The sequence below is a fragment of the Crinia signifera genome, chromosome 5, assembly GCF_055691185.1.
Source record: "Crinia signifera chromosome 5, ASM5569118v1, whole genome shotgun sequence".
NCBI lineage: Eukaryota > Metazoa > Chordata > Amphibia > Anura > Myobatrachidae > Crinia > Crinia signifera.
This window is the reverse complement of record NC_139221.1, coordinates 110,968,386-110,991,505: the sequence shown is the minus strand read 5'-3', so window position 1 is coordinate 110,991,505 and position 23,120 is coordinate 110,968,386. Positions and strand designations below refer to the sequence as shown.

At 41.6% G+C, this 23,120-nt stretch overlaps 1 protein-coding gene across 2 annotated transcripts in view; it reads left to right on the top strand.

Moving 5' to 3' along the window:
- CDKAL1 (CDKAL1 threonylcarbamoyladenosine tRNA methylthiotransferase) overlaps positions 1-23,120 on the top strand; it is a 794,854-nt gene that overhangs the window by 550,396 nt on the left and 221,338 nt on the right. For both annotated transcript variants that reach the window (XM_083187848.1, XM_083187847.1), the window contains exon 11: positions 13,953-14,133. In XM_083187848.1, the coding sequence (XP_083043974.1) occupies positions 13,953-14,133 (181 nt within the window). The remainder of the gene's footprint in view (positions 1-13,952; positions 14,134-23,120) is intronic.

Genomic DNA, 23,120 nt, shown 5'->3' with positions numbered 1-23,120 from the left:
CCCGAAGCATCACGAGGGAAGCTGTGCACTGGAAACTGTGTCCATGTCGACATTCGGGTAAAAAAAAAAAAAGAGAAAAACCCCAATGTCAACCTTCTGATTAATGTTTGTGTCGACCTAGACCCATGACGACCTAATGCTTGTCGACCAACTTGCTGTAGACCAAACAATCCCAACCCCATTTTCTCTTCGTGTGCAACTAGGAGATGTTAGATGCCCTGCAAGGTTTTTCCCCAGCCCTGCACTCCCTTCACACTACTGTATGACCATTGTTATGACTTAAAGCTATTGCACATTCATTTATAGCATGCTTTACAGTGTGTCTTTTCCCATATAAAAATTTGACAGCCTTGATTTAATGTATGATCTGAAGCAACAAACACAAAGTAGTTACATGCTGTGGTCCTCCAATTCATAATGTAATAAATCAATAGCCTGTTCAGCTGCATATACAGAATAGGTTTTCCTTTCTTTCTACAACATTACGTTTTCTATTTATTGTGTTAAAATTCTGCCAGATGAAATTCTGCTCCTATAAGCGATGTACTGTATGTACATAATGTAAAGGACACATTGGTTTCATTCAGTTCTTATATTTCTTTATGTGGATTAAAAGCAGAATGATAAGGCATTGATGTGTGTACTGTATATAATATTTATATTTACTATTATTTTTTATACAGTAACAAAAGTTACTCAGCACTAAACATTAAGAGGTTTGGGAAACAAGTATCATGAAAAATGTAAATTTTCAATAAAAGATGGGGGAAACTTACAAAATATTTAGGCTGACCTTGATAAATTGTCCACGCTCTTACTTAGTTGTGCAGGATTAACACCATTAAAATGACAACTCTCCCCAAAACCTTATACCTATACCTACTTCAGGCATTACCAATTTCAATCCCTACTACCTTTTTTTAAGACACTGCAATCGATGGTGGGTAAATTTGTCTGGGGAAGGAAGGGACACCGTTTCTCCCACTCTACATTGACACGCACACGTGAGGCCTTCAGCTGCAACACTTCACTACACCAGAATATTAGAAATGTCTAGAATCCCTACTACCAAACAGTGGCCACTGATGCTGCTTTCAGACCGCATAACTGGCTTTGACCCTGTATTTGGAAACGTTTCCAAAAACGGGTCTGCCAGATAAAACCCCTTTCACACCGCAGCACTTAAACGGTATATTACCGTTTAAGTGCCGATTTTTTGACACTGGCAGACCCGTTTTTGGAAACTTTTCAAATACAGGGTCAAAGCCAGTGCAGCCTTCAGCCCTCCCCTCCGTGCAGCTCCCCCCCCTCGCGCGTGTCGACCGAGAGCATGTTGACGCCCCCCGCGCATGTCGACGCCCCCCGCGCATGTCGACGCCCCCACCCCACCCCCCCGTGTGTCGACGCCCCCCCCCTTCCCGTGCCGGTACCTCCGTCGTGGATCCCGGCACTGCAGCTCAGTATGCTCGGAAAGCACTTATGAAAAAAGTGTCTTCCAGAAAATGGCTGCCCCATAGGAAACCCTGTTTAAAAAAACTGTCTTTCGTATGGGGGCAGCCATTTTCTGAAAGACACTTTTTTCATAAGTGCTTTCCGAGCATACTGAGCTGCAGTGCCGGGAACCACAACGGAGATACCGGCACGGGGTAAGTCGACACGGGGGGGGTGCCGACACGCGCGCGGGGGGCGTCGACACGCGCGGGGGGGTCTCCAGTGCTGTGAATACTTAATGAGCGCTCATTAAGTATTCACTGTGCTGAATTTAGGACCCAGCTCATTGGCTGGGTCCTAAATACCGTTTCAGAACCGATTTTGAGCCTAAAATACCGGTTCTGAAACGGGTAGGACCCTGCATTTTAACCGGTTAGAAAAAACGTTTTTTTCTAACCGGTTAAGTGGTCCTGCACCTTTCAGACCGCACACATTACCGTTTTAAAACAGTAAAAAAACGGCAATATACCATTTTTAAAGTGCGGTCTGAAAGGGGCATAATTCAAGAAGCAGTTACTGACATACCTTCCCATATTGTTCCCTGGCTCCAGAAAACATCCATCCCTCGATCATACCCTTAAGACATGGAAAAAAAATATCAGAATCCTTTAGCCCAACTCCTTCACTACCAACACCCTTGTTTGGATTTACCTCCAAACCCCCTCTCAATATTACCAATATCGTCTTGGTCCAAAGAGGGGATACTAAGATTTGATCACCTGATTGGACTGGATGGATTCCAACAAACTTATGGACTTCCCTCTAACTCTTTTTGGGCTAATTTACAAAAAACACATTATATAACCAAATTACCTACACGCATAAAGGGGTGGACTCCAACCAGATTTGAATCATTATGTCTATCGGAATCCTTACCACGACTATATAAACAATGTCTTAATAATCCTCCTTTACAACCCCCCCCCCCCCACAGTTTGTGTCGGCCTGGCATAAATAACTAAATAGAGATATAACTCCTGAACAATGGTCCCACATCTTTCAATATACTTTTGCTAGTTCCTTCTCCTTACAAGTCTTTGAAACACAATATAAGATTATCTTGAGATGGTATAGATGCCCCGACCGTGTCCACCGAATGTTTCCTAGTGTGTCGGCACAATGTTGGAGACCACCAGGCACTCCTTTCCATATTTGTTGGTCCTGCCCCATATTAACTGCTTTCTGGAAACAAGTGCATTTCCTCACTAAACAAATCACAGGCCTACCAATTCAAGAGAAACCCGAATTCTGGTTGTTTAACTTAATGGATCTCCCTATATCCCTATGCAAAAACTCCCTATTACGACATTTCTTAAATGCCACCAGAGCTACCATCCCATGTTTCTGGAGATCAGTTGTGCAACCTCCTGTCTCAAAGTGGTTTCAGAGAATTTACTTTTACATGCAAATGGAGGATTTACCTTCTTTTTCTAAACAAACTTCCTCTAAATTTACCATCACATGGTGTAGCTGGCTCCAATTTAAGGAGACAGCAGAATACAAACACCATATGTTACCATCCTCCACCGAGGCACCTTAGTCCGTGGTGACGGAGAGAGCCTTATTCCCTCTCCCCCCCAACCCCTCTCCTCTACTTACTTTCCCCTCTTCTTTTCCTTTACTCTCTCTTTCCCCTGCTATCCTTTTTTTATTGCAAATAAAATAAAGTAAACTTATTAGGTCTATTTACTGTATGTTACACAAACTTGATGCATAGGCAATTTTATTTTTAATCTTTAACCCCTTCCCGACATATGAAGTACATTTACGTCATATGTCGGTTGCGGGGGAATCAAGCCAGCTCACGGAGTGAGCTGGCTTGAAAGAGAGCAGGTAATGGCTGTATATTACAGCCAGGTCCCTGCTCTCACGGCCACGAGCGGCGAGTTCGCCGATCGTGGCCGTTTAACCCTTTAAGCACCGCGGGCAAAGCGACCGCAGTGCTTAAATAGCTGATCGGAGGGGGGGCGCCCCCCTCCGGCGCCGATCGGGGCCCCCCTCAGCGAGATCGGAGGGTGCCGATCGGTTGCCATGGTAGCCAGGGGTCTAATGTAGACCCCTGTGCTGGCCGTGTCTGCATACCTATCATATCCTGCCTGAGGCAGGATGTAATAGGAAGTGCATAAAATCACTACGTTCAGCCATAGAGCTCTATGGCTGAACCTAGTACAGGCGATCGCGCCCCCTAGTGGTCAAGTACACTAGGGGGCCTTGTAGTAAAAGTTAAAAAAAAAAATATATAAAGTTTAAAAATAAAAAAAAAATAAAAAAATATTAAAAGTTCAAATCACCCCCCATTTCCCAAATAAAAATAAATAAAAAATAAAAAAATAAACATATTTGGTATCGCCGCGTTCCTAAAAGTCCGATCTATTTAAATATAACATTAGTTATCCCGCACGGTTAAAGGCGTAAACGGAAAATAATCCCCAACGCCAAAACTACGTTTTTTGGTCGCATCGCCTACCCCAAAAAAAATAGCTAAAAGAGATCAGAAAGTCGCCCATATCCCATAATGGTATTAATTAAAAAGTACACTTCAGCCCGCAAAAAATGAGCCCTCACCCAGGTCCGTAGGTGGAAAAATAAAAAAGTTATAAGCCGCAGAACATGGCGACGCGACGCAAATTCGAAAAACCGTAACATTTTCTATTTTTTTTTTTAGTGGTAAAATGTAACGAAAACTATATAAGTTTGGTATCACCGGAATCGTAACGACCCATAGAATAAAGATAACCCATCATTTTAAACGAACTATGAACTCCAAAAAAACCGTAACCAGCGCAAAATTGTGGAATTGCGTTTTTTTTTCTTTTTACCCCACATTGAATTATTTCCTGATTCCCCAGAATATTATACGGTATAGTAAATGGTACCATTAAAAAGTACAACTTGTCCCGCAAAAAAAAAGCCCTCGTGTCTATATAGCCGGAAAATTAAAAAAGTTACGCTTATTTGAACGCAAGGAGGAAAAAAAAAAAAATTACCATAAAAGGCAATGTTGGGAAGGGGTTAACTTGGTTTATTTTCATAATCGATACATTGTTGTTAATTTTCCGATCTCTTTATTCAAGTGATTTAAACTTTGTAACGTGACATGATTTTCAGCTGTAAAATGTCCATTTTGCTTTAGTTCTCAATAAAACAGAATTTGCACACAAAAAAAGATGGGGGAAACATTTGATAAATAAGATTTAAGAAGAATAACAGTTGTAGCTATTGATGGGATACATTTATATCAGGAACGCTTTATAGTCCTATCATGTGACCCAGCATATCACTGCCCCTAACTTATCATATGACCCAATTTACCATGATCTAAATACCCAATTATTTTACTTAAATCTACAAAAGACCATATAAACTTACGTGTGTGTGTGTGTGTGTGTGTGTGTGTGTGTGTGTGTGTGTGTGTGTGTGGAATGAAAATAGATTTATTTCTAATGTCAGTTATAGTACCTTGTATCAACACATAATATTTTCTGAAGATACACATTAATGAATTCTGGTGAAGTAAGATAACTTTAGGTTCACATATTTAATTAAATGGAGTCTACTTGCAAGGTGTTTCAATGTTAAATGTAAAAATAAATTCCTTTTTATGTGAGAGGTCCCACAGTTGGTTAATTTTAAAAAACAAGAGCTTCATTATTGTACAGTTTATTTTTTAAGCAATAACTTATCAAGACTATTTCAGAATTTTAATGGCAAATTAGGGAAATATAAGCTTTCAAATAATTTTTATGTTCACAGAGATCTGTCAGATCCGACTAAAAGATTCTAAAAATATTGCACCAGTATAAATTTGTGTGCAACAAGTCATTCTCCCAAATGTTTTTGTGTAATAAGGGCTCTAGTAAAGTAGATCAGCAAGTGGTCTAGAACAACTTGGGCTAGTCTTCCATAGCTGAGTTCTGAGACAATGGACCTTATTTACCGAATTTAACAGTGCTGCGTGTGGATTTAATGCTGCTCACACAGCCACCTGCCCCTCCCTCGCTCAGCGGGTTCCACACACAGCTGTAAATGGATGTTTTGCATAAACATCCATTCGTAGCCTTGGCTGCGGGGACCTAATCATTCGTGATTTGGAAGGAGCACGCAAAACTAAGACACTTTTCTGGTGTCTTAGCGTGTCCCAGTATGGGAAGAGGGTGATGTCAGCTGCTCGCCCCCGGCAACCGTGTAACTGCCTAAATTCCATGGGAACGCCCAGCGTTTTCATGGGAACACCCCACGCCCACCACCCGTACTGGTACATGCTAATGGGACGGTATACTAGCAGTTTGCTGTGTCCTCTCGCACTAAGCTTATGCACATCCGCAGAAATGCGCCTGCTCTATAATAAAACCTTGTTTCCCTGTGTGAACGTGCATGGGAGCGAACAGAACAAAACCATGCCCAAAAATCAGGCTGTCACTATAGCCCCTACAAACCCACACTGATCAAAGCAAAGGAAATAATGTTGATCTGGGCGCCGGAAGTCTATGAGCCTGCCCCCCCCCCTCATGTCTTCAAGTTCTGTGCCCCCCCCTCATGTCTTCAGGTTCTGTGCCCCCTCCCCCCCTCAGGGTCCCTCCTTTCCCTCCCCCCTCATGTCCACAGGTCTTGTGCCCCCCCCCCCTTGTGTCCCCAGGTCTTATACCCAAGTACACATGAAGTGGAGGAGATGCTATAGGACCCCCTTTAGTATCTCCTCCACCTCATGTGTACATGTCCACAGTCACTCCCTCCCCATGACCTGTGTTCCTCATCCTTCTATTATCCTAAGATATTGTGTCCAGCCTCCCCCTCTTTATCCCCCTCTTGTGCCAAGGTCCTGTGTCACTCCAAATGTCCACAGTCACACCCCTTGTTTTGTGTCAAACACCCTCCCCCACGACCTGTGTCCATTGCCAAACTCTCTCTCCCCCCTCATCTCCTGTGTCACCCGCTCATGTCTCCAGGTCCTGTGTCCCTTCTTCCTCTCTGGCCCCACTTATTTCCCCATGTTGTTCCTCACCTCACTTGTGTTATAGCTTAACCAGGCTCCTCCATCACTGTAGGGGGGCAATTACCTGACATTTTGCCTAGGGTGCTGGGGAACCGTGCACCGGCCCTGTATACAGGGGTGTACACAGCACAACCCCTCTCCACCAACGCGTTTTGATAGCTATGCTATCTTTTTTCAAGGCTGGAGAGAGACTGACACTGGTGAGATATTTATACCACTCTGAATGGCGCCAAATAATTAGGGCGGGTCTATTCCCGGGAGTTCCTATTTCCTGTAGAAAGCTTTATTATTATAAAGCATTTACGGGTAATTTATATAATGATAATAATACTAATTCTATTGTCCTCCATAGCGGGCCCGTAACCGCCATATTAGGCCGGAATCGTACGGTCTAAATCTGATATTTGGGACTTGTGGGGCGGCCGGTGAACCGCATGGTTCCCGCTGGAACGCATGCGTCACTTCCGCTTCCGGAAGTTCCCATCCATCAATGTTCAATGATAGTCAAGACAGTGAGTCGCATGATGGAACGCATGCGTCACTTCCGCTTTCATTTCTAAGCGACTTTGCCAAACTAAGCAAAGTTGCTTAGAAAATGCCTTAATATTGGCATGTGTGTAGGCCCTATTATTTAACCATAGTATCTTTAAGGCAATGTGTTCCTGTTTTTTTGCCATCACTGCCCTTTGATGGCAATTTGTCCCAGACCACTACTATTCTTTCCATATATTATTTTCTCCCGATTAGAGATGTGCATTTTAGCAGCAAAATCCACATTGTAGCAGGCTTTGTAGGCGTCCTAATTTCCTGGTGAAACATATAAGATGAAGCAAATATACTGTGCATCAATTCATAGAATCCACTCTACAGTACTTCTGGAATTTCCAGTATACTTTATTGACCTCTGTCAATCACTTTGTAGGATTATGCCCACAGTGTGAGTAGGAGCAGTGGGGTCTGGGAAGGTTTCTTCTCTCACAAAGAGCTGGTGAGTGTGGTTTCCACACAGCCATAGAAGTCCATGTCCCCTTGTCCTAAAGATTATTTTGATCATCTGGAATAGAATATGTAGTGCATTTGAGAAAGCTAAGCGTAAATTAATTGCAGTGACAAGTGGGAATAAATATTAATACTTATCAAATTAGCCATGTACATCAACAAATAGATTAGTATTGAGAGCAGTCTAATAATGGTGTTTGTTATCCAGAGGCCACAAATCTTGTTAAAATATTTTTCTTTATCATTCAGGTAGTTTGCTTTTCAGGAAGTATCATTCTAATTAAAATGTTGAATCTAATTTTATTTTAGCAATGAAGGTGGAATAATGAGGAAGATAATCCTAAACGCAGGTGCTGTGGTTATTGTTCTCCTCACAGGTAGTGCTAATGCACTGCTTCTTTCACATTCTACAAGTATGTATTTATTAGTGATGAGGAATTCATACTGTATGAGTGCGGCTATGGGAGCTGAATATATTGTCATTTCCCACATAATGCCAGGAGACTGCGAGAGCTGTGGAAGGTGTTAATGAATTCCATTTTACCTCCTAGTGCCTCTTCATTAGCTGCTTCGTTGGATGTGGATTTTGTTAAAACTGTTTACTAAAGGAAATGTGTATTGTAATTACAGCTACGTGGAGTGAGTTAAACTATGCCAGATTTTTCACTGTATGAAGACTTCCTCACAGCTTTTGTATTGTTTTTTTTTTTTTTTTCCTACCAATTCCAGCATTTACAAATAGTCCCTACTTCAATACAATTTTAGCACATTGGTTTCCTTGATAAATTTGTGGTAGCTGGAAACTCCAAGAATTTGGTGGAGCTTATAATGAAGCGAGAAAGTTAATCCATAGAGAAACAGGATCAACAGGGTTGCCGAAAAGGGTGGGAAGGTGTACAATGTTTGTCGTCCATAAGAGGTCCTGTCTCACCGTCCACCACTTTATCAGAGTAATATTATTGGTTGAGGAAAATTACTCTGTGGACTATTTGCTTCCTACTGGTCCATTTGGGCCCATTTTAGACATTAGACCCAGGAAATTGCCAGGTCTATCATGAATTGCAAATTGCCAGGTCTGAGCTCTGTTACCATGATTTGGGAGCAGGGTCGCAGACACAAGACTTAGTCCCAGATTGTTTGCTTTCAGACCTACCAAAATCTCGGGTTGATGCTTGCTCACATGCAAATATCTGTGGTTTTGAAATTGGTCTGAAAGGGGTATTAGAGAGCCATTAAGTTCCGTATGTTACATATGCAACCAGCTTGTTTTCTCCCAATATGTGTTTTCAAAGTTACGTCATTTATTTATCTTTCATAGGAGTATATTCAATTACAGTGGACACCTCCGTCTTGTTGGAAAGATGGCAGTCTCCGACTGATTAAGGTCGGAAGGTGTTCTGACCTATTCAATAAGGGCTGTTTTTTCAAAAAGGTTGGAATGCTCCGACCTGTCGGAAACCTTGTGGATTCGCAGAATAGCCATTGATTCCACTTTCTTTTGTCGGAAACACGGCCAAATCTGACAGGTTTGCCGGCTGTATGAGAGTGCACAGACTGTTCCCTGGCTGCCTGACCCCTGCCAGCTCATGCGCCGGGCACCCTGTGCTCCCCCCACCCACAGCTGTCAGGGAGTGTACGGACGGCTGCCTGACCCCCGGCCCTGCTCCTTGTGGGTGTGATTAGGGGATGACAGCAGCAGCAGGACAGACAAAAAGAATGGCCAAATCCATCAGTTGGATTTGGCCGCTCATTGAATAGGGCTTGTCGGATCCATTCTGACAAATGCACGTCAGAATGGATCCGACTCTAATTGAATACTGCCCATTATATGTTAATAATATTTCTAGAAATGAAGACCAATTGCTTATTTGCCCAATGATTGAAATGTTGTGGGACTAGAACCAAGCATTTGCTGTGGATATATTGTTAATTACATGCTGCTTTTACTTTGACCTGCCGTATCACCTTTGTATGTTTACATTACGTTGTGACAAAGCCAGTGGTGCGGGGAACAACTGGCTCAGGACAATTTCTCCTTGTGTATTATATTTATGCAGGTTAACAAATGTTACAAGTCTATTTATTGGCTTGCTTTTATTTAATGTCCTTGCTACTGCAGAGCCAGTTAATTCTAGAAGTGCAAAAAGAGCATAATCAATCCTGGGCAAATCTAATTACTGTTATAAACATAACCTTGTCTCTAAAGAGAAGTAATGCATTTTTCTGATTCTAAAATATGTTTTTCTTACCCCAGATTAAGTGCAACAGATACACATTTTGCTGAATCAAGTTGCTCCCATAAACTGTTGCCATAGGAACAGACACTTAACAAGACTGAGCTGCCAGTACAGTTTGTGTTAAAGACTTTCAGTGTTGCCACTAGTATTATAGCAGTAGTTGAGATAACTAGTGAATAATAATCGTGTCATACTTAATGTTGTTTTTCTGGTTTTATCATTTTTGTCAATGTCACATTATGCATCTTACTATTAATTTCTGCAGTGCCATCACCCATATGTTTCTGTGTCTGTGGAATATCTTGGAGAATGCAGTCTATGCTGGACATGTCAGCACTATCGTACATGCTTTTTTCCATGTTGCAGCGATCCCTTATTTATTATCTCTACAATACAACCTGAATTCATTCATAGGCAAAACTAGTAATGCCTTACTCTACCCATAGCCAGATTAAGGGGGGTGGGGGTTGCAGGGGATACTGTAACCTGGGCCCCCTCTGTCAGAACCCCCCCCCCCTCCCCTGAGAAGAGCACATTGACTAGCTCTCTTGATTTTTGTCCCAGTGTGTAAGCAGCTCTAAGGAACTTTCGTCTTGGTGTCCTAGTTTGTTCTGGCCATTACCTTGGTGGTCTTATCCCTAAATAGGCCACAGAGGATATGAGAAAGTGGGGGAATAGTGTTAGCTATCTTACCTTCCTCATGATCTGCTTTGCCAACTAGATCATCATTTTCTTGACACGTCTTCTAGCCTCTTAAGGCTTTCTTTCTGGTTTTCCAGAAGCATCCTCTTTCATCTTCCTTCAGTGGCTCCTCTCCACACCCTATCCACCAGTTACAAATGTAGTCGTGCCAATTGCCATGCGTGCCTCTGTGACATTAGTTGTGATCCCGTACCCAGGCACTTGTGTCTAATTTGTGCCTTAGAAGCACATTGAGCTGCGATATTGTGCGTGTTAATTTGGTGCATCAAACAAGCATCCGGATCACCTCAATGATGAGCGTAGTTACATCTGCAGCTCTTTTCAAGATTGTAATGTCCAGAAACTCACAGATATAAGTTCCAGTTGCTTCTTCCTGATGTTATTTGGTGGCTTTCAATCCTGGTAATCACTTGTTGGGACAGCTCCAGCAGGGATTTCCCCTGTGTGAATCTACTAATGAAAACAGTGCACTTTCATTGCCAGCATTGGCTCTTACCATGCTGATTTCGTCCGTGATCAGCATGCCCAGACATTTTTGTACAGTAGTACTAAAACAGCTTCTATGGACCTCATTACCTGAAAACCCTAGAACAGTGATGGCTAACCTTGACACTCCAGCTGTTGTTGAACTACACATCCCAGCATGCCATGCTACAGTTTTGATATTTGTCCATGCTAAAACTGATGCAGGGATGTGTAGATCAACAACAGCTGGAGTGTCAAGGTTAGCCATCACTGGCCTAGAAGCACTGTATTCCCAGTGGTGTAAAGTCTTTGCTTTCTTTTGGAAGCTCCTATGGTGTGTACACACGGCACAATTTGGTTATTCAGCAATTCTGGCTTAATATCTCTCAGCAATAAATTGCCTTAAGCCCCGAACGGTCAGCAACCAAATTGCTGAGTGTCCCGTATTCATTTGGTCTCTGAGGAAAACAAGACACTCTGCCGATGGAAGCTGCTGCCGTGTGTACGGGGCTTTAGCCACCATATTTCTCAGTGCACAGTTTTCATCAGCGACCAGCGATTTTGCCTGAAAATTGCAAGCAATTCTGTCTAAATGTTTTAATTTTTTTACCCTCTATTCTAGTTTTGCTAGAAGTGGCTGGTGCACATTAGTCATAATTGAAGGAGCATGTTCCTGTGACCAGCGACCATTAACGGCTGGCTGCGGGTGTGCGCTCCTAGCAGTTTATCGCCCACAACACTCAAAAAGCACCATTTTGCCAGCGATACTGATACTGTGTACAGGGCTTAAGTACTGCTAATTGCACACACCCTATCTCTTCCTTAGGTTCCGGGTCCTATTTATCTGCTGCAGAGTCCAGGACCATCTCCACTCCTGCACTTCCAATCCTCTGACCTTACTTGAAGTAGTGTGCGGTTGCTAATTTTCCTCAGGGCTGCAGATCCCCTAATGCCCCTTTCAGACCGCACAAATTAAACGGTATATTGCCGTTTCTTTACCGTTTCAAAACAGTAATATGTGCGGTCTGAAAGGTCCTGAGTGAATTTACCGTTTTAAAATAACCGGTATTTTAAAACGGTAAAAAAGCAGGGTCCTACACGTTTCAGACCCAGGTTTTTTGCGGTCTGAACGGGTCTGCAACGGTACCCAGGCAGCAGTGAGCACTATTGGTCCCCAGTGCCTGCATATGAAATGAGCCGACCACTAATCACATATGTGCATATGTAATTAGGTGATAATTACATATGCGCGTATGTAATTAGCTGCTCATTACATATGCACATATGTAATGCTCGGCCAGCTCGTTAAATATGCACTGCGCTGGCTCAGAGGGACCAGCGCAGAGGGGACCTGGCTCAGAGGGAACACCCCCCCCCCCCCCCCCAATGTGTTTAAGAAAACCCCCATGCGCCGGTACCTCGTGCCTTACGATCCCGGCTGTCGGCTCCTGCTGCTTAGGAAAAAAAAGTGACTTTCGGAAAATGGCTGCCCCCATAGGAAAGACTGTTTGAAAAAAATGTCTTTGGTATGGGGGCAGCCATTTTCCGAAAGTCAGTTTTTTTTTATAAGCAGCAGGAGTCTGCACAGCCGGGATCCGCAAGGCATGAGGTACCGGCGGCACGGGGGGCGTTCTTAAACACATTGGGGGGGGGGGGGGGGGGGTTTGCTGAAGACCGCACTGGCTTTGATCCTGTATTTGGAAAGTTTCCAAAAACGGGTCTGCCTGTGTCAAAAAACGGCACTTAAACGGTAATATTCCGTTTAAGAGATGCGGTGTGAAAGGGGTTTTACCTGGCAGAACGGTTTTTAAAGCAGCATAAGTAAATTCCGACACTGATCATTTACATATAGTGCTTTATTTCCCCTGTTGCCCTGCCTTTCTCTCCTTACCTATTTTAGATTGGTATAACTAATGTAGACCATCATTTTTATAGGCAGGAATTAGAAAGTCAGAGGGTTGGGTCAATTTTTCAGTTAAAAAAAAAAAAAAAAGGGTCATCCCAAGCCTTGCTAGATTTTACTTATTAATTAAACTCTGAACTATATTCTAGACCCTTAGTGTTCTAAAATGTATATAATGGAAATGAACAAACATTCATGTCACAAGGAGCCAACCACTAACAAAATGTCAGTGCTGCTGATTGCTTTGTGTAATTACAATATTTTACTGCTTCCATTTCAGCAAATGGCTTGTAGCTGATTGCCCCTTGCTTCCATACGGAAACCGCTTGATTGCTCCCGTATTACTCTTGAGTTTTATCAGAACTTTCTCTTTATGAAATTCCTTGTTCGACTTGTACATCACATTATTGAAGGGATTATTTCTGATCCATGTGATATATTCAATGCAGACTTCCTTGGCATTTGTATTTAATATGATAGAACCATTACGATTGTTAAAAGTTCACGTAGCACCTACAAGGTCCTCTTAACATAAACCACTGCATGGCAGAGGAGAAGAAACCAAATTAAAGTGATTCATATTTTGATTAATTAAATATAAGTCATGGCAGTACTGTTAATTATAAGCACTAGTGAAAGAGTGCAGCAATTAACTGATGATTGGCTCCGGAGAGCAGCTGCACTTGCTGCCCTGAACCAATGGGATGCTTTGTTTTCATTTTTTCTCTTGTGTTTTATTTAATACTCCAGGTTCATACTGTACCTGTTCACACTGCCAGATCCAAATATTTTCTGAGTAAACCCCCCCAACCACCACCACACACATACACACATACACACACACACACACACACAATGCGGGACACTACGCCTCGCTAGTGGGATAGCCACTAAAACTTCTGCCGTTAACAATCTGGATCATTTGGAGGTATGCACATTGTTACTTTTATTCTGTCAACTATTGTGGAAATAACATACCGTATAATATGTAATGAAACTGCACTCTCCAGCAAAGTTAAAGTCAGATATGTCTGATTCCCCAGCAGCAGAGTGGTTAATATAACAATAATCACTTACCTCTGGGAAATTTGTTTTAGAAAACGTGGTTGAATGTGAAGTCCCCAGGTTACAGTTTAACGTGGTTTTCCCATCTGTCTTGTAGAGTGCCCGGAATTACAATTGCTACGGACATCATCTGTGGCTTTCCTGGGGAGACAGATGAAGATTTTAAGGAGACTTTAAAACTAGTTGAAGAATACAGATTCCCAAGCCTCTTCATTAATCAGTTTTACCCACGCCCGGGGACTCCAGCTGCTAAAATGATGCAGGTTCCAGCTCATGTGGTAAGCCCCCCCCCCTCCACCCCAAAGTTAGATGTGTGGCTGTAAAGGCATTTCCTGCATACTATATGCTCAGCTGGCAGATACTGTAGCTACACAGCTACTGGAGGATAACATAATACAAATTGTACCTTTTTCTCTTATATGAGATCTTTCTACCCTATGAAATGGAGATTTTTAAGTTAAATGGGAAGTGATAGACTTATAAAGTATAACAAATTTATGCAGCATCTATGAGAAAATCATTGCAAAGTAATAAAGTATGATGAAGAAGTAAAAAATGTGATGCAACAAATGTGTTTTTTTCCCACCAATATTGTAGATAGCAAACATACTCTTAGTAAATGGAAAAGAGCATCATTTAAGTTAATTTGGACACCTTGCTTGATTTAGTAATGGCTAGTTGATCCCTCAAATTTTTTTTTTAACTGAATGGATGATCTTGACCAGGAAGGTTGCGACCCCCCCCCCCATTTTAATATAAATAAGAAGTGCATGCGGCTTTAGCGACACCCATTATCGCATTGGTTTATGTGATAATTAGAGCAATGAGCATTGGATAGAAAAATTCTGTGCTAAAACAATACATTTCTTATCTATACTTTAATCCAGGTGTAGCTATATGCATTTGTACAGATGCACAAGTTGCAGTGGCTTGAAGAGGCAGTATGTTGCATTGGTGGAGTAGATTAATCTTGGCCTGCAAGGGTTCCGCTCACCTTACTTCAATCCAATATCTCCACCCCATCCATGTATTAGCAGCAGATGAGCGACAGAGTGAACAGCTTTCCATGGCATCCTGCTATGGTAAGTGGTCCACCCCCAGGAAAATCGCTTAAACGGGCGAAAATTGCTCAGTGTGCATGAACTAATTTTCAGCCCAGCAATTTTCCCCATCATTGCTGTCCATACATGCTGGGTAAAACTGACCAGTGTGTATGGACCTTTAGTATATCCCATAAGTGTGTCCAAACAGGTGGTTAGAACATGGGCATGTATTCAAATATACTGTATATAGCCAGTAAGGGGATCAGACATTACTTATAGTTCTGCAATGGTAGCAGACAAGCCGCTCCAAATGGTTCTGCCAGTATTGGGTTTATGGGTTATAGAGCCGCTCCGTGTATCACAGTGGATGGATAGCAATAGTAGTTTCTAGGATTGCATGAATAATGTAAAATAAGCCATAGGAAGGATTATGGCGACATACACTATTATTTTATTTATACTTTTTTGCCATTTGTCAGCTTTTCTCTAGCAAAGAACATTAACAATAAAGGTATGTAATTCAGTATGCTACCAAAGGAAACACAAGCATGAAACGTTAAATATTATGAAATCTGGGTATGGGAACTGATACAGTCCTTTCTGCTGGAGCCAACACCAAAGTATGAGCAGTAACCTGTAGCGGTGTGGTTGATGTTAAGGACCGCGTACTTGCCCACTGTTGTAGGATGGTGGTATAAAATGTGGCTGTGCGTTACATTTTGTATGTCAGTAGCTCTGCATGTGCACCCGAATATTACAGCACTCCGTAAGTACAAATTAAAAGATCTGCGTCAAATTCTGTGTTTTAGTATAATTTTTTTTTTTCTGGCTATTTATTTGTCCCTTTATTGTATATTGTAGATTGTAGACATTCTGTAATTGTTAGATAAAAAACAACACCTTTTTAGTCAGACAGTCTATGTTTATGAATACATCTTGCTCAACAAGTTCACACAAAGAGCGTCTTTGTATTTTGGCAGGGCCCGTTGAAAAATATATAGGTGTGACATTATCAGCATTATACAGGAGGCAATGCACACTTTGTCACATTGTCTGGATCAATCTAACCACACATACACAATATGTATACAAAAACTTCTACAGTAGCTTTTGGTTCTAATGATTAAGGTGGAGTGAGACAACTCATTTATAGAAGTATCAAGTATGTTGTATTATTACTGTGTGTTCCAAATTTTAAAGTGCTATTGGGCACATAAAGTAAGTTTTCCAAAACCGTGGAGTACCGCTGTTTGATTTATTAACGAGCAGATCCAAAACTGCCAGGAGGAACCCACATCTACTGTACTAGTCATCATAGTGCCGGACTGAGAGAAACTTTATATATATATATATATATATATATATATATATATAAAATCATAGTGCCGGACTGAAAGAAACTATATATATATATATATATATATATATATATATAATATATATATAGCGTGTTTGTGGGGCGGCACTCGCATCAAATAACAGGTCTTACAGGCGGAGGTAAGATCAACGTTTCAAAGTTTAATAACTACTACGTCTTCAGGATACACACAAAGACGAAGTAGTTATTAAACTTCAAAACGTTGATCTTACCTCCGCCTGTGAGACCCGTTATTTGAGATATAGATATCTCAAATAACGTCAGGTATGTCCTGACGAAAGAGGTATTAAAGTGACCTCAGAAACGTTGACCGCAGCCGACATGGTGTAGTCTACATTATTTCATTGCGTCAGTCTCTGGAGTGCCGGCCTGGTCTATTATAGACCCATCTGCAATTATCTATTACCTATGGCAAGGTCACCGTGAGCAGCTGTTGTCCTATCCTGAGTGCCGGATCTCTGGATCCCCCTTGTATGTATGTATGTATGTATGTGTATATATATATATATATATATATATATATATATATATATATATATATATATATACATACACACACACACACACACACACATTATAAATGCAAATAGTAACAAAATCATCAACAACAACAACAAAAAATCTTAATTTTTGACATTGCTTGACCTATTTACATTTGCCCTTAGTGCTTGTATATATAATACTAAAAATGAAACTTTGTAGTGGAAGCGCACACTGACTCTGGACTTGTGTGCTACTGTTTATTTTGGATGACCACAGACCAGTAAGCATCATCCACTTCATGTTCATTTGAGACATTGACAAAGGCTCTCCGCTTCACACAGAGACTTCCCAAACAGACTATCACTAGCTAACAGAGACCTTCTCTCTAGCCACTGGACAAACTTTCCAGAATCAGTCCTCAAGATAAATGCCCCCAGACAGTGTTTTATGCTGGGTACACACCAGGACGACTAGGGCCCGATCCCCACAATCTAGATCCAATTCCGATCAATTGGATGTAGATTGTGTGCTGATTGGGCCCTTTTCTGTCCTGGTGTGGACCGATACCGATCCGATGCGCGGTCCCGCGGGTCGGTCGTCGTTATTGAGATCCTACCTGCTGCAGGTAGGATCTCAATGACGACCATACAGCCGGGTGCGGGTCGCCATCGGATCGGACACGCTCACGGTGCACATCGTGAGTGGGTCGTGCCCCCCCGCGTCACCGTGAGCGGGTCGGACGAGACACTGACGACCCGCTCACGATATGCATCGTGAGCGGGTCGTCCTGGTGTGTACCCTACATTAGACCTTAATCTCCACCATCCCCTCCCAGAACAACAGGCAAATGACACTCCCTTCTTGCCTTTTGTAAGGGAGTTCCTCACAGCTGCTCTGTTTGATCAGTCACGTGTCTTTAGATTCAAAAGGCTGCAAGGGAGAAATGCACTGGTCAGTCATGCAGGTCAGACACACATTTCCTTATATATTAGAAATAATTATCTTCGTGAAAGTTCAACATGAATATAGTCACACTGGAAATGAATAAGAAGTGTTACAGTAAATTTATATTTTGGCTGGCTGATTTTCTACTTTGTTCTGTTTTGTGTAATTAACTGCTTTTGAAGGATTAAGACCTTCAAAGTATACAGTATCTGTGTTCTACGGCACATAGTAAACTGTAATTAATACAAGTTCTTACTTTTTCACTTAAAAGAGAATGATGGTTCTTTTGATTGCTTTATATATCTCTAAGATGAAGTGTAATATTCCACAAGCATTTTTCTTATTGCTGGTCTACTCCATGCTAATACCCTGCATTTTAAATTCTTGTGCCTGGAAGATAGCGGCTAATAGTCCTCTTCACAGTAGCGTGACTGTAGAGACAGCTGCATTTTTCTTCTGTATCAGCCAATTTCTGGCTCTGAGGGTAGACCAGCTACGGTAGTGGATTATCTTATTGTCGATAAAGCATCGAGCAAGTGATGTGGAAGACACAAAGAGCAGCAAACAAGAATAATATAAATGTAAAAACCAACAGCGCATCCCAATATTATTTACATATATGCATTCTTTAATAGACACGAAGATTAACGCTTCTTCTTTTCCAAGAAAATTATTTCTGTCTGACAGGCATATAAAGTGTAATATCCCCATGCATTTTTGCCCGGTTTGGCTCTCAATAACCTTGGACCAACAAAGATACATAATCACATGTTAGGGAGAGATAAAGTACCAAGCAGTCAGTTCCTGTTAGTGCACAGAAGCTGTTGGTACTTTCTCTCTCTCTCTCTCTCTCTCTCTCTCTCTCTCTCTCTCTCTCTCTCTCCCTACATTCTCTCTCCTTATAAAAAAAAAAAAAATTAAGGGGTATATGACCCCTTAATTTTTTTTTTTTTATAACTTTATGAAGCAAGTCTACATCTTCTTTGCATAAAATCAAGGCATTCAAATTGGAATAATATACATAAAACATTTTCTATTTAATGTTGTTTTTGGACTGCTGTTGGCTGTTCCCACTCATGATTTTAATTTAGGTTCTGGTATAAAGGGTCGACAGGGACAAAAGGTTGACACAGGCAAAATGTCGATATAATTTCTGTTTGTAGATTGCAGCATACTGAGCCCAAATTAACATAGCACATCACGTTGCATTAGCTTCGGCTAAGATGCCTCTCTCTGCTACTGGTGCACTTAGCATGCTGTACCAGCTCCAATTGGAGTCCGGGTGCACATGGATGTTAAAGTATGAAAAAGTTCAAAGGTAGAATTTTTTTATTTAAAAAACATGTCAACCTTTTCGTGACATGCAACCTTTGCATGTGTTGACATTTACTTATTGTGGACCATATGGTGTCAACCTATTAACTCAATACTGTTGATTCATAATTCTCAGAACTTGTGTGTCAGGCATCAACAAAACACAATTACTTCTAAACTCAGTACCCCAAATGCCGTACTTATAATAATTGAAAGTGATTGTAGTACCCACAATAATGCCACGTGAGTTCAGTACCTAGAATACTGCCACGTGAGTTCAGTACCTAAAATACTGCCACGTGAGTTTAGAACCTAGAATAATGCCATGTGAGTTTAGAACCTAGAATAATGCCATGTGAGTTTAGAACCTAGAATAATGCCACGTGAGTTTAGAACCTAGAATAATGCCACGTGAGTTTAGAACCTAGAATAATGCCATGTGAGTTTAGAACCTAAAATAATGCCACGTGAGTTTAGAACCTAGAATAATGCCATGTGAGTTTAGAACCTAGAATAATGCCATGTGAGTTTAGAACCTAGAATAATGCCATGTGAGTTTAGAACCTAGAATAATGCCACGTGAGTTTAGAACCTAGAATAATGCCACGTGAGTTTAGAACCTAGAATAATGCCACGTGAGTTTAGAACCTAGAATGCCACGTGAGTTCAGTACCTAGAATACTGCCACGTGAGTTCAGTACCTAGAATACTGCCACGTGAGTTCAGTACCTAGAATACTGCCACGTGAGTTCAGTACCTAGAATACTGCCACGTGAGTTCAGTACCTAGAATACTGCCACGTGAGTTCAGTACCTAAAATACTGCCACGTGAGTTTAGAACCTAGAATACTGCCACGTGAGTTCAGTACCTCGAATAATGCCACATGCATTCAGTGCCCATAATAATGTTGCATGCATGCCGTGCCCAGAATAATGACACTGCCACTGAAAGATATTTCGCTGACAGGCACCATCACTTGTATAGTACCAAAATCTTTAAGTTATAAAATATTCTTTTAAATGTGTGGATGATATTTTTGGCTGATCCACAGCTGTCAGTGCAATGTGGGTTTCTGATACCACACCCTTGTACAAGTGGAATTTCAGCATTGCCGTTGGATTTATTAAATGGACATATTTCTTTAAATATTCACACTAGACTAGGCCATTTACCTGTTCATCACGAGATTATTAATAACATTGGAATACTGGCAAAATAGTTGTAATCTACTTACATTCTGACTTTGAATTGACTATAAAGAATTACATGAGAATATTTATAGTTTATCCTCATTGGGCAGTTTTAGTGGCTTTGAATGGAATATTATTTTACTTTTCACCCACACTAATTACACTCACATCCTGAAGTTCTGGTTGGCAGTCCACAAGGTGAAAATGCAGACTCCTGCTAATGAGGCACAAGCCCTACCTGTTTGGGTACAACCTCTGTGTCTGCAATGTACATGGGAGGCTGTTTTTGGTTTTGCTGATGGTGGGGTAGGTGCTGCTCTGTATGTTTTTATAGTGTGCAAATTATAATTGTTACGTCAATGCTGATTGGTTGCCAGGGGCAGCTTCTCCACTGGCTAACTTCTCCTCTCTTATCTGTGCTTCATACATTTACCTCAAAATGTGATGGGTCACCACAAACAAGGCAAGATTAAACTGTGTTTAAGTTATGGAAGTCCATCAAAACTAGATTTCACCTATAAATTGAGTTTCCCACCCGCCCGGCGGCTTTGCCGTGAGTCAAGTACAGGGGAATTCTCGTGAGAGGTCGGTAGTTCTCACGAGATTCCTCTTAATCAACAGCAGCCGGAGACTGTCAGTCCTATTCAACGGCAGCCGCCGGAGCGTGGGACGGCTGCAGCAGGACAGTTTGTAAGAGAAATGTTTACATGTGGCCCCCGAAGGATTTTTTTCCCCATACAAATGGCCCTTGGCACAAAAAAGGTTCCCCACCCCTGTTATATAGTATGATTCAATAATAAGCATTTCTATCATTTTAACTTATATTACGTATCCAAATTAAAACTTGTTTGGTTACAATTGGTCACACAACTCATTTCCCTTCTACAATTGTCCCTTATAGTCATTATGTTTGTGATGCCTAAGAGGCTGTTACATAACATTACAACTAGAGTTTACTTTTAAATTATTAGTTACAGTTGATTATAGCCGGTGTTTTTTTTTTTTTTTTCAATTATAGGGGGGTGTTCAATCCCGGGTCCCAACCTTTGGAATGTTGGCCCGTTTTCGGTACGCTTGCCTGTTTATCGGCTGGCGGGAATCAATGATCTGCCTGACGATCTGCAAAAGGGGCGTGTCTGCGAAAACGGACGTGGATTGTCGAGATCCGTCAAGATCCACAGCCATTTTCATCAAAACGGACCCGACTGCTTTTAAAGTCGGATCCGTTCTGATGAGCTGCTGCTTAAATGCTGTCATGAAATACAGCATTGAATAGGCGCCTGCCGCTATTTCCCCCATCAGAAATATGGGATTTAATACTCCCCCATAGCCTGCAGTATAAGCAGATTCTATTTGAGCCTGAGGAGACTTGAACAGAAGCCCATGTTAAATGCCCCGATAATGAGTACTGCATGCATTTTCATAGCTTCAGGAACTTGTATGGGTTAACACATGTTAGCGGATAATTCACTGTGTAAGGACAAATGGCTGTAATTGAATAACCCAGGGCATTAAGTGGGTTATTTTGGTTCACTCCTTCTGGCAATATCCTTCTTAGATTGACAAAACCATGTGCACTGCAGGGGGGCATATGTAAAATGTGCAGAGAGAATTAGGTTTGGGTGAGTTATTTTGTTTCTGTGCAGGGAAAATACTGACTGCTTTATTTTTACACTGCAACTTTGAAGTAGAACCCCACCCAAATCTAATTCTCTCTGCACAAGTATCATCTACCCCACCTGTAGTGCACATGGTTTTGTCCATCTAGGAAGGAAATTGCCAGAAGGAGTGAACCAAAATCACCCCCTAAAGCCCTTTCCCATGAAAATTACTGCATCTAATTGAATCCGGCCATTAATCTATAGAGCCAGCATAATTTTTATTCTTTCTGTATGGCTATCTTTTTAAATGAAACCTATCCGTGTTAAATTAATTTTAAAAAAACAACAACATATTTCATAGGTGCGCTACTATCTGCTGCTGGTACTGAGGTTGTCAAGCCCCAAAGGAGTAGGGACAAAAGCAAGTGGGTGTACCAGCGCAGGCTGAAGAAAAACTATAAAGTAGAACGGTATCTTGTACAATATATTTTAATATTCAAAATAGCTGTAATTTAAATTCATGGAATTACATAAGAATAAAAACAAAGTTAAAATAAGTGGACATTCATTAACTCAATTATTAACATCACTACATATGCATGCAATTGTATAGGGCATATTACCATTTGGACATCAATGTAAATTGTCCCCCAATAAAGCAGCAGATGAACACCAGGTGGCCAATGAGTCCCAAAACAGAGTCCATAGATGGAATTAGGATTCCTCTGACAGGGTGGTGGTAAACCTGGATGGGTACTTGTATACTATCACGGCTCCCATCGCATGCCTTATGTAATGGCATGCGATGCGATTTTACCGGGTTTTTAATGCATTTGTGACATGTGTTCAAATCATGTAAAATGCACCCCAAATGTCATTTTTTACACTGTATCACCCCCACTATCAACGCCAACCCGAAGCGTGGTGGTACGCGTCCTACGACCTTTTCATACCCCCACTATCCACGTCGGCGTGGAGTTGAGAATAGAAAGTGTGGCGAGCGCAGCGAGCCCCCGAGCCCGAAGCGTGGCGAGCGGACGCGGATACCTTCACAGCTATCCGTGTCCCCTCGCAGGCTTCACAGGTATCCGCATCCACTCGCAGGGCTCGGTGGCTCGCTGCGCTCCCCACACTTTCTATTCTCAACTCCACGCCGACGTGGATAGTGGGGGTATTAACCCCTTCCTGACAGAGCCAGTTTTTGCGTTCCTGACAGAGCCATTTTTTTCAAATCTGACATGTTTCACTTAAGTGGGGATAACTTTTTTTTGCTTTTACTTATCCCAGTGATTTTGAGATTGTTTTCTCGT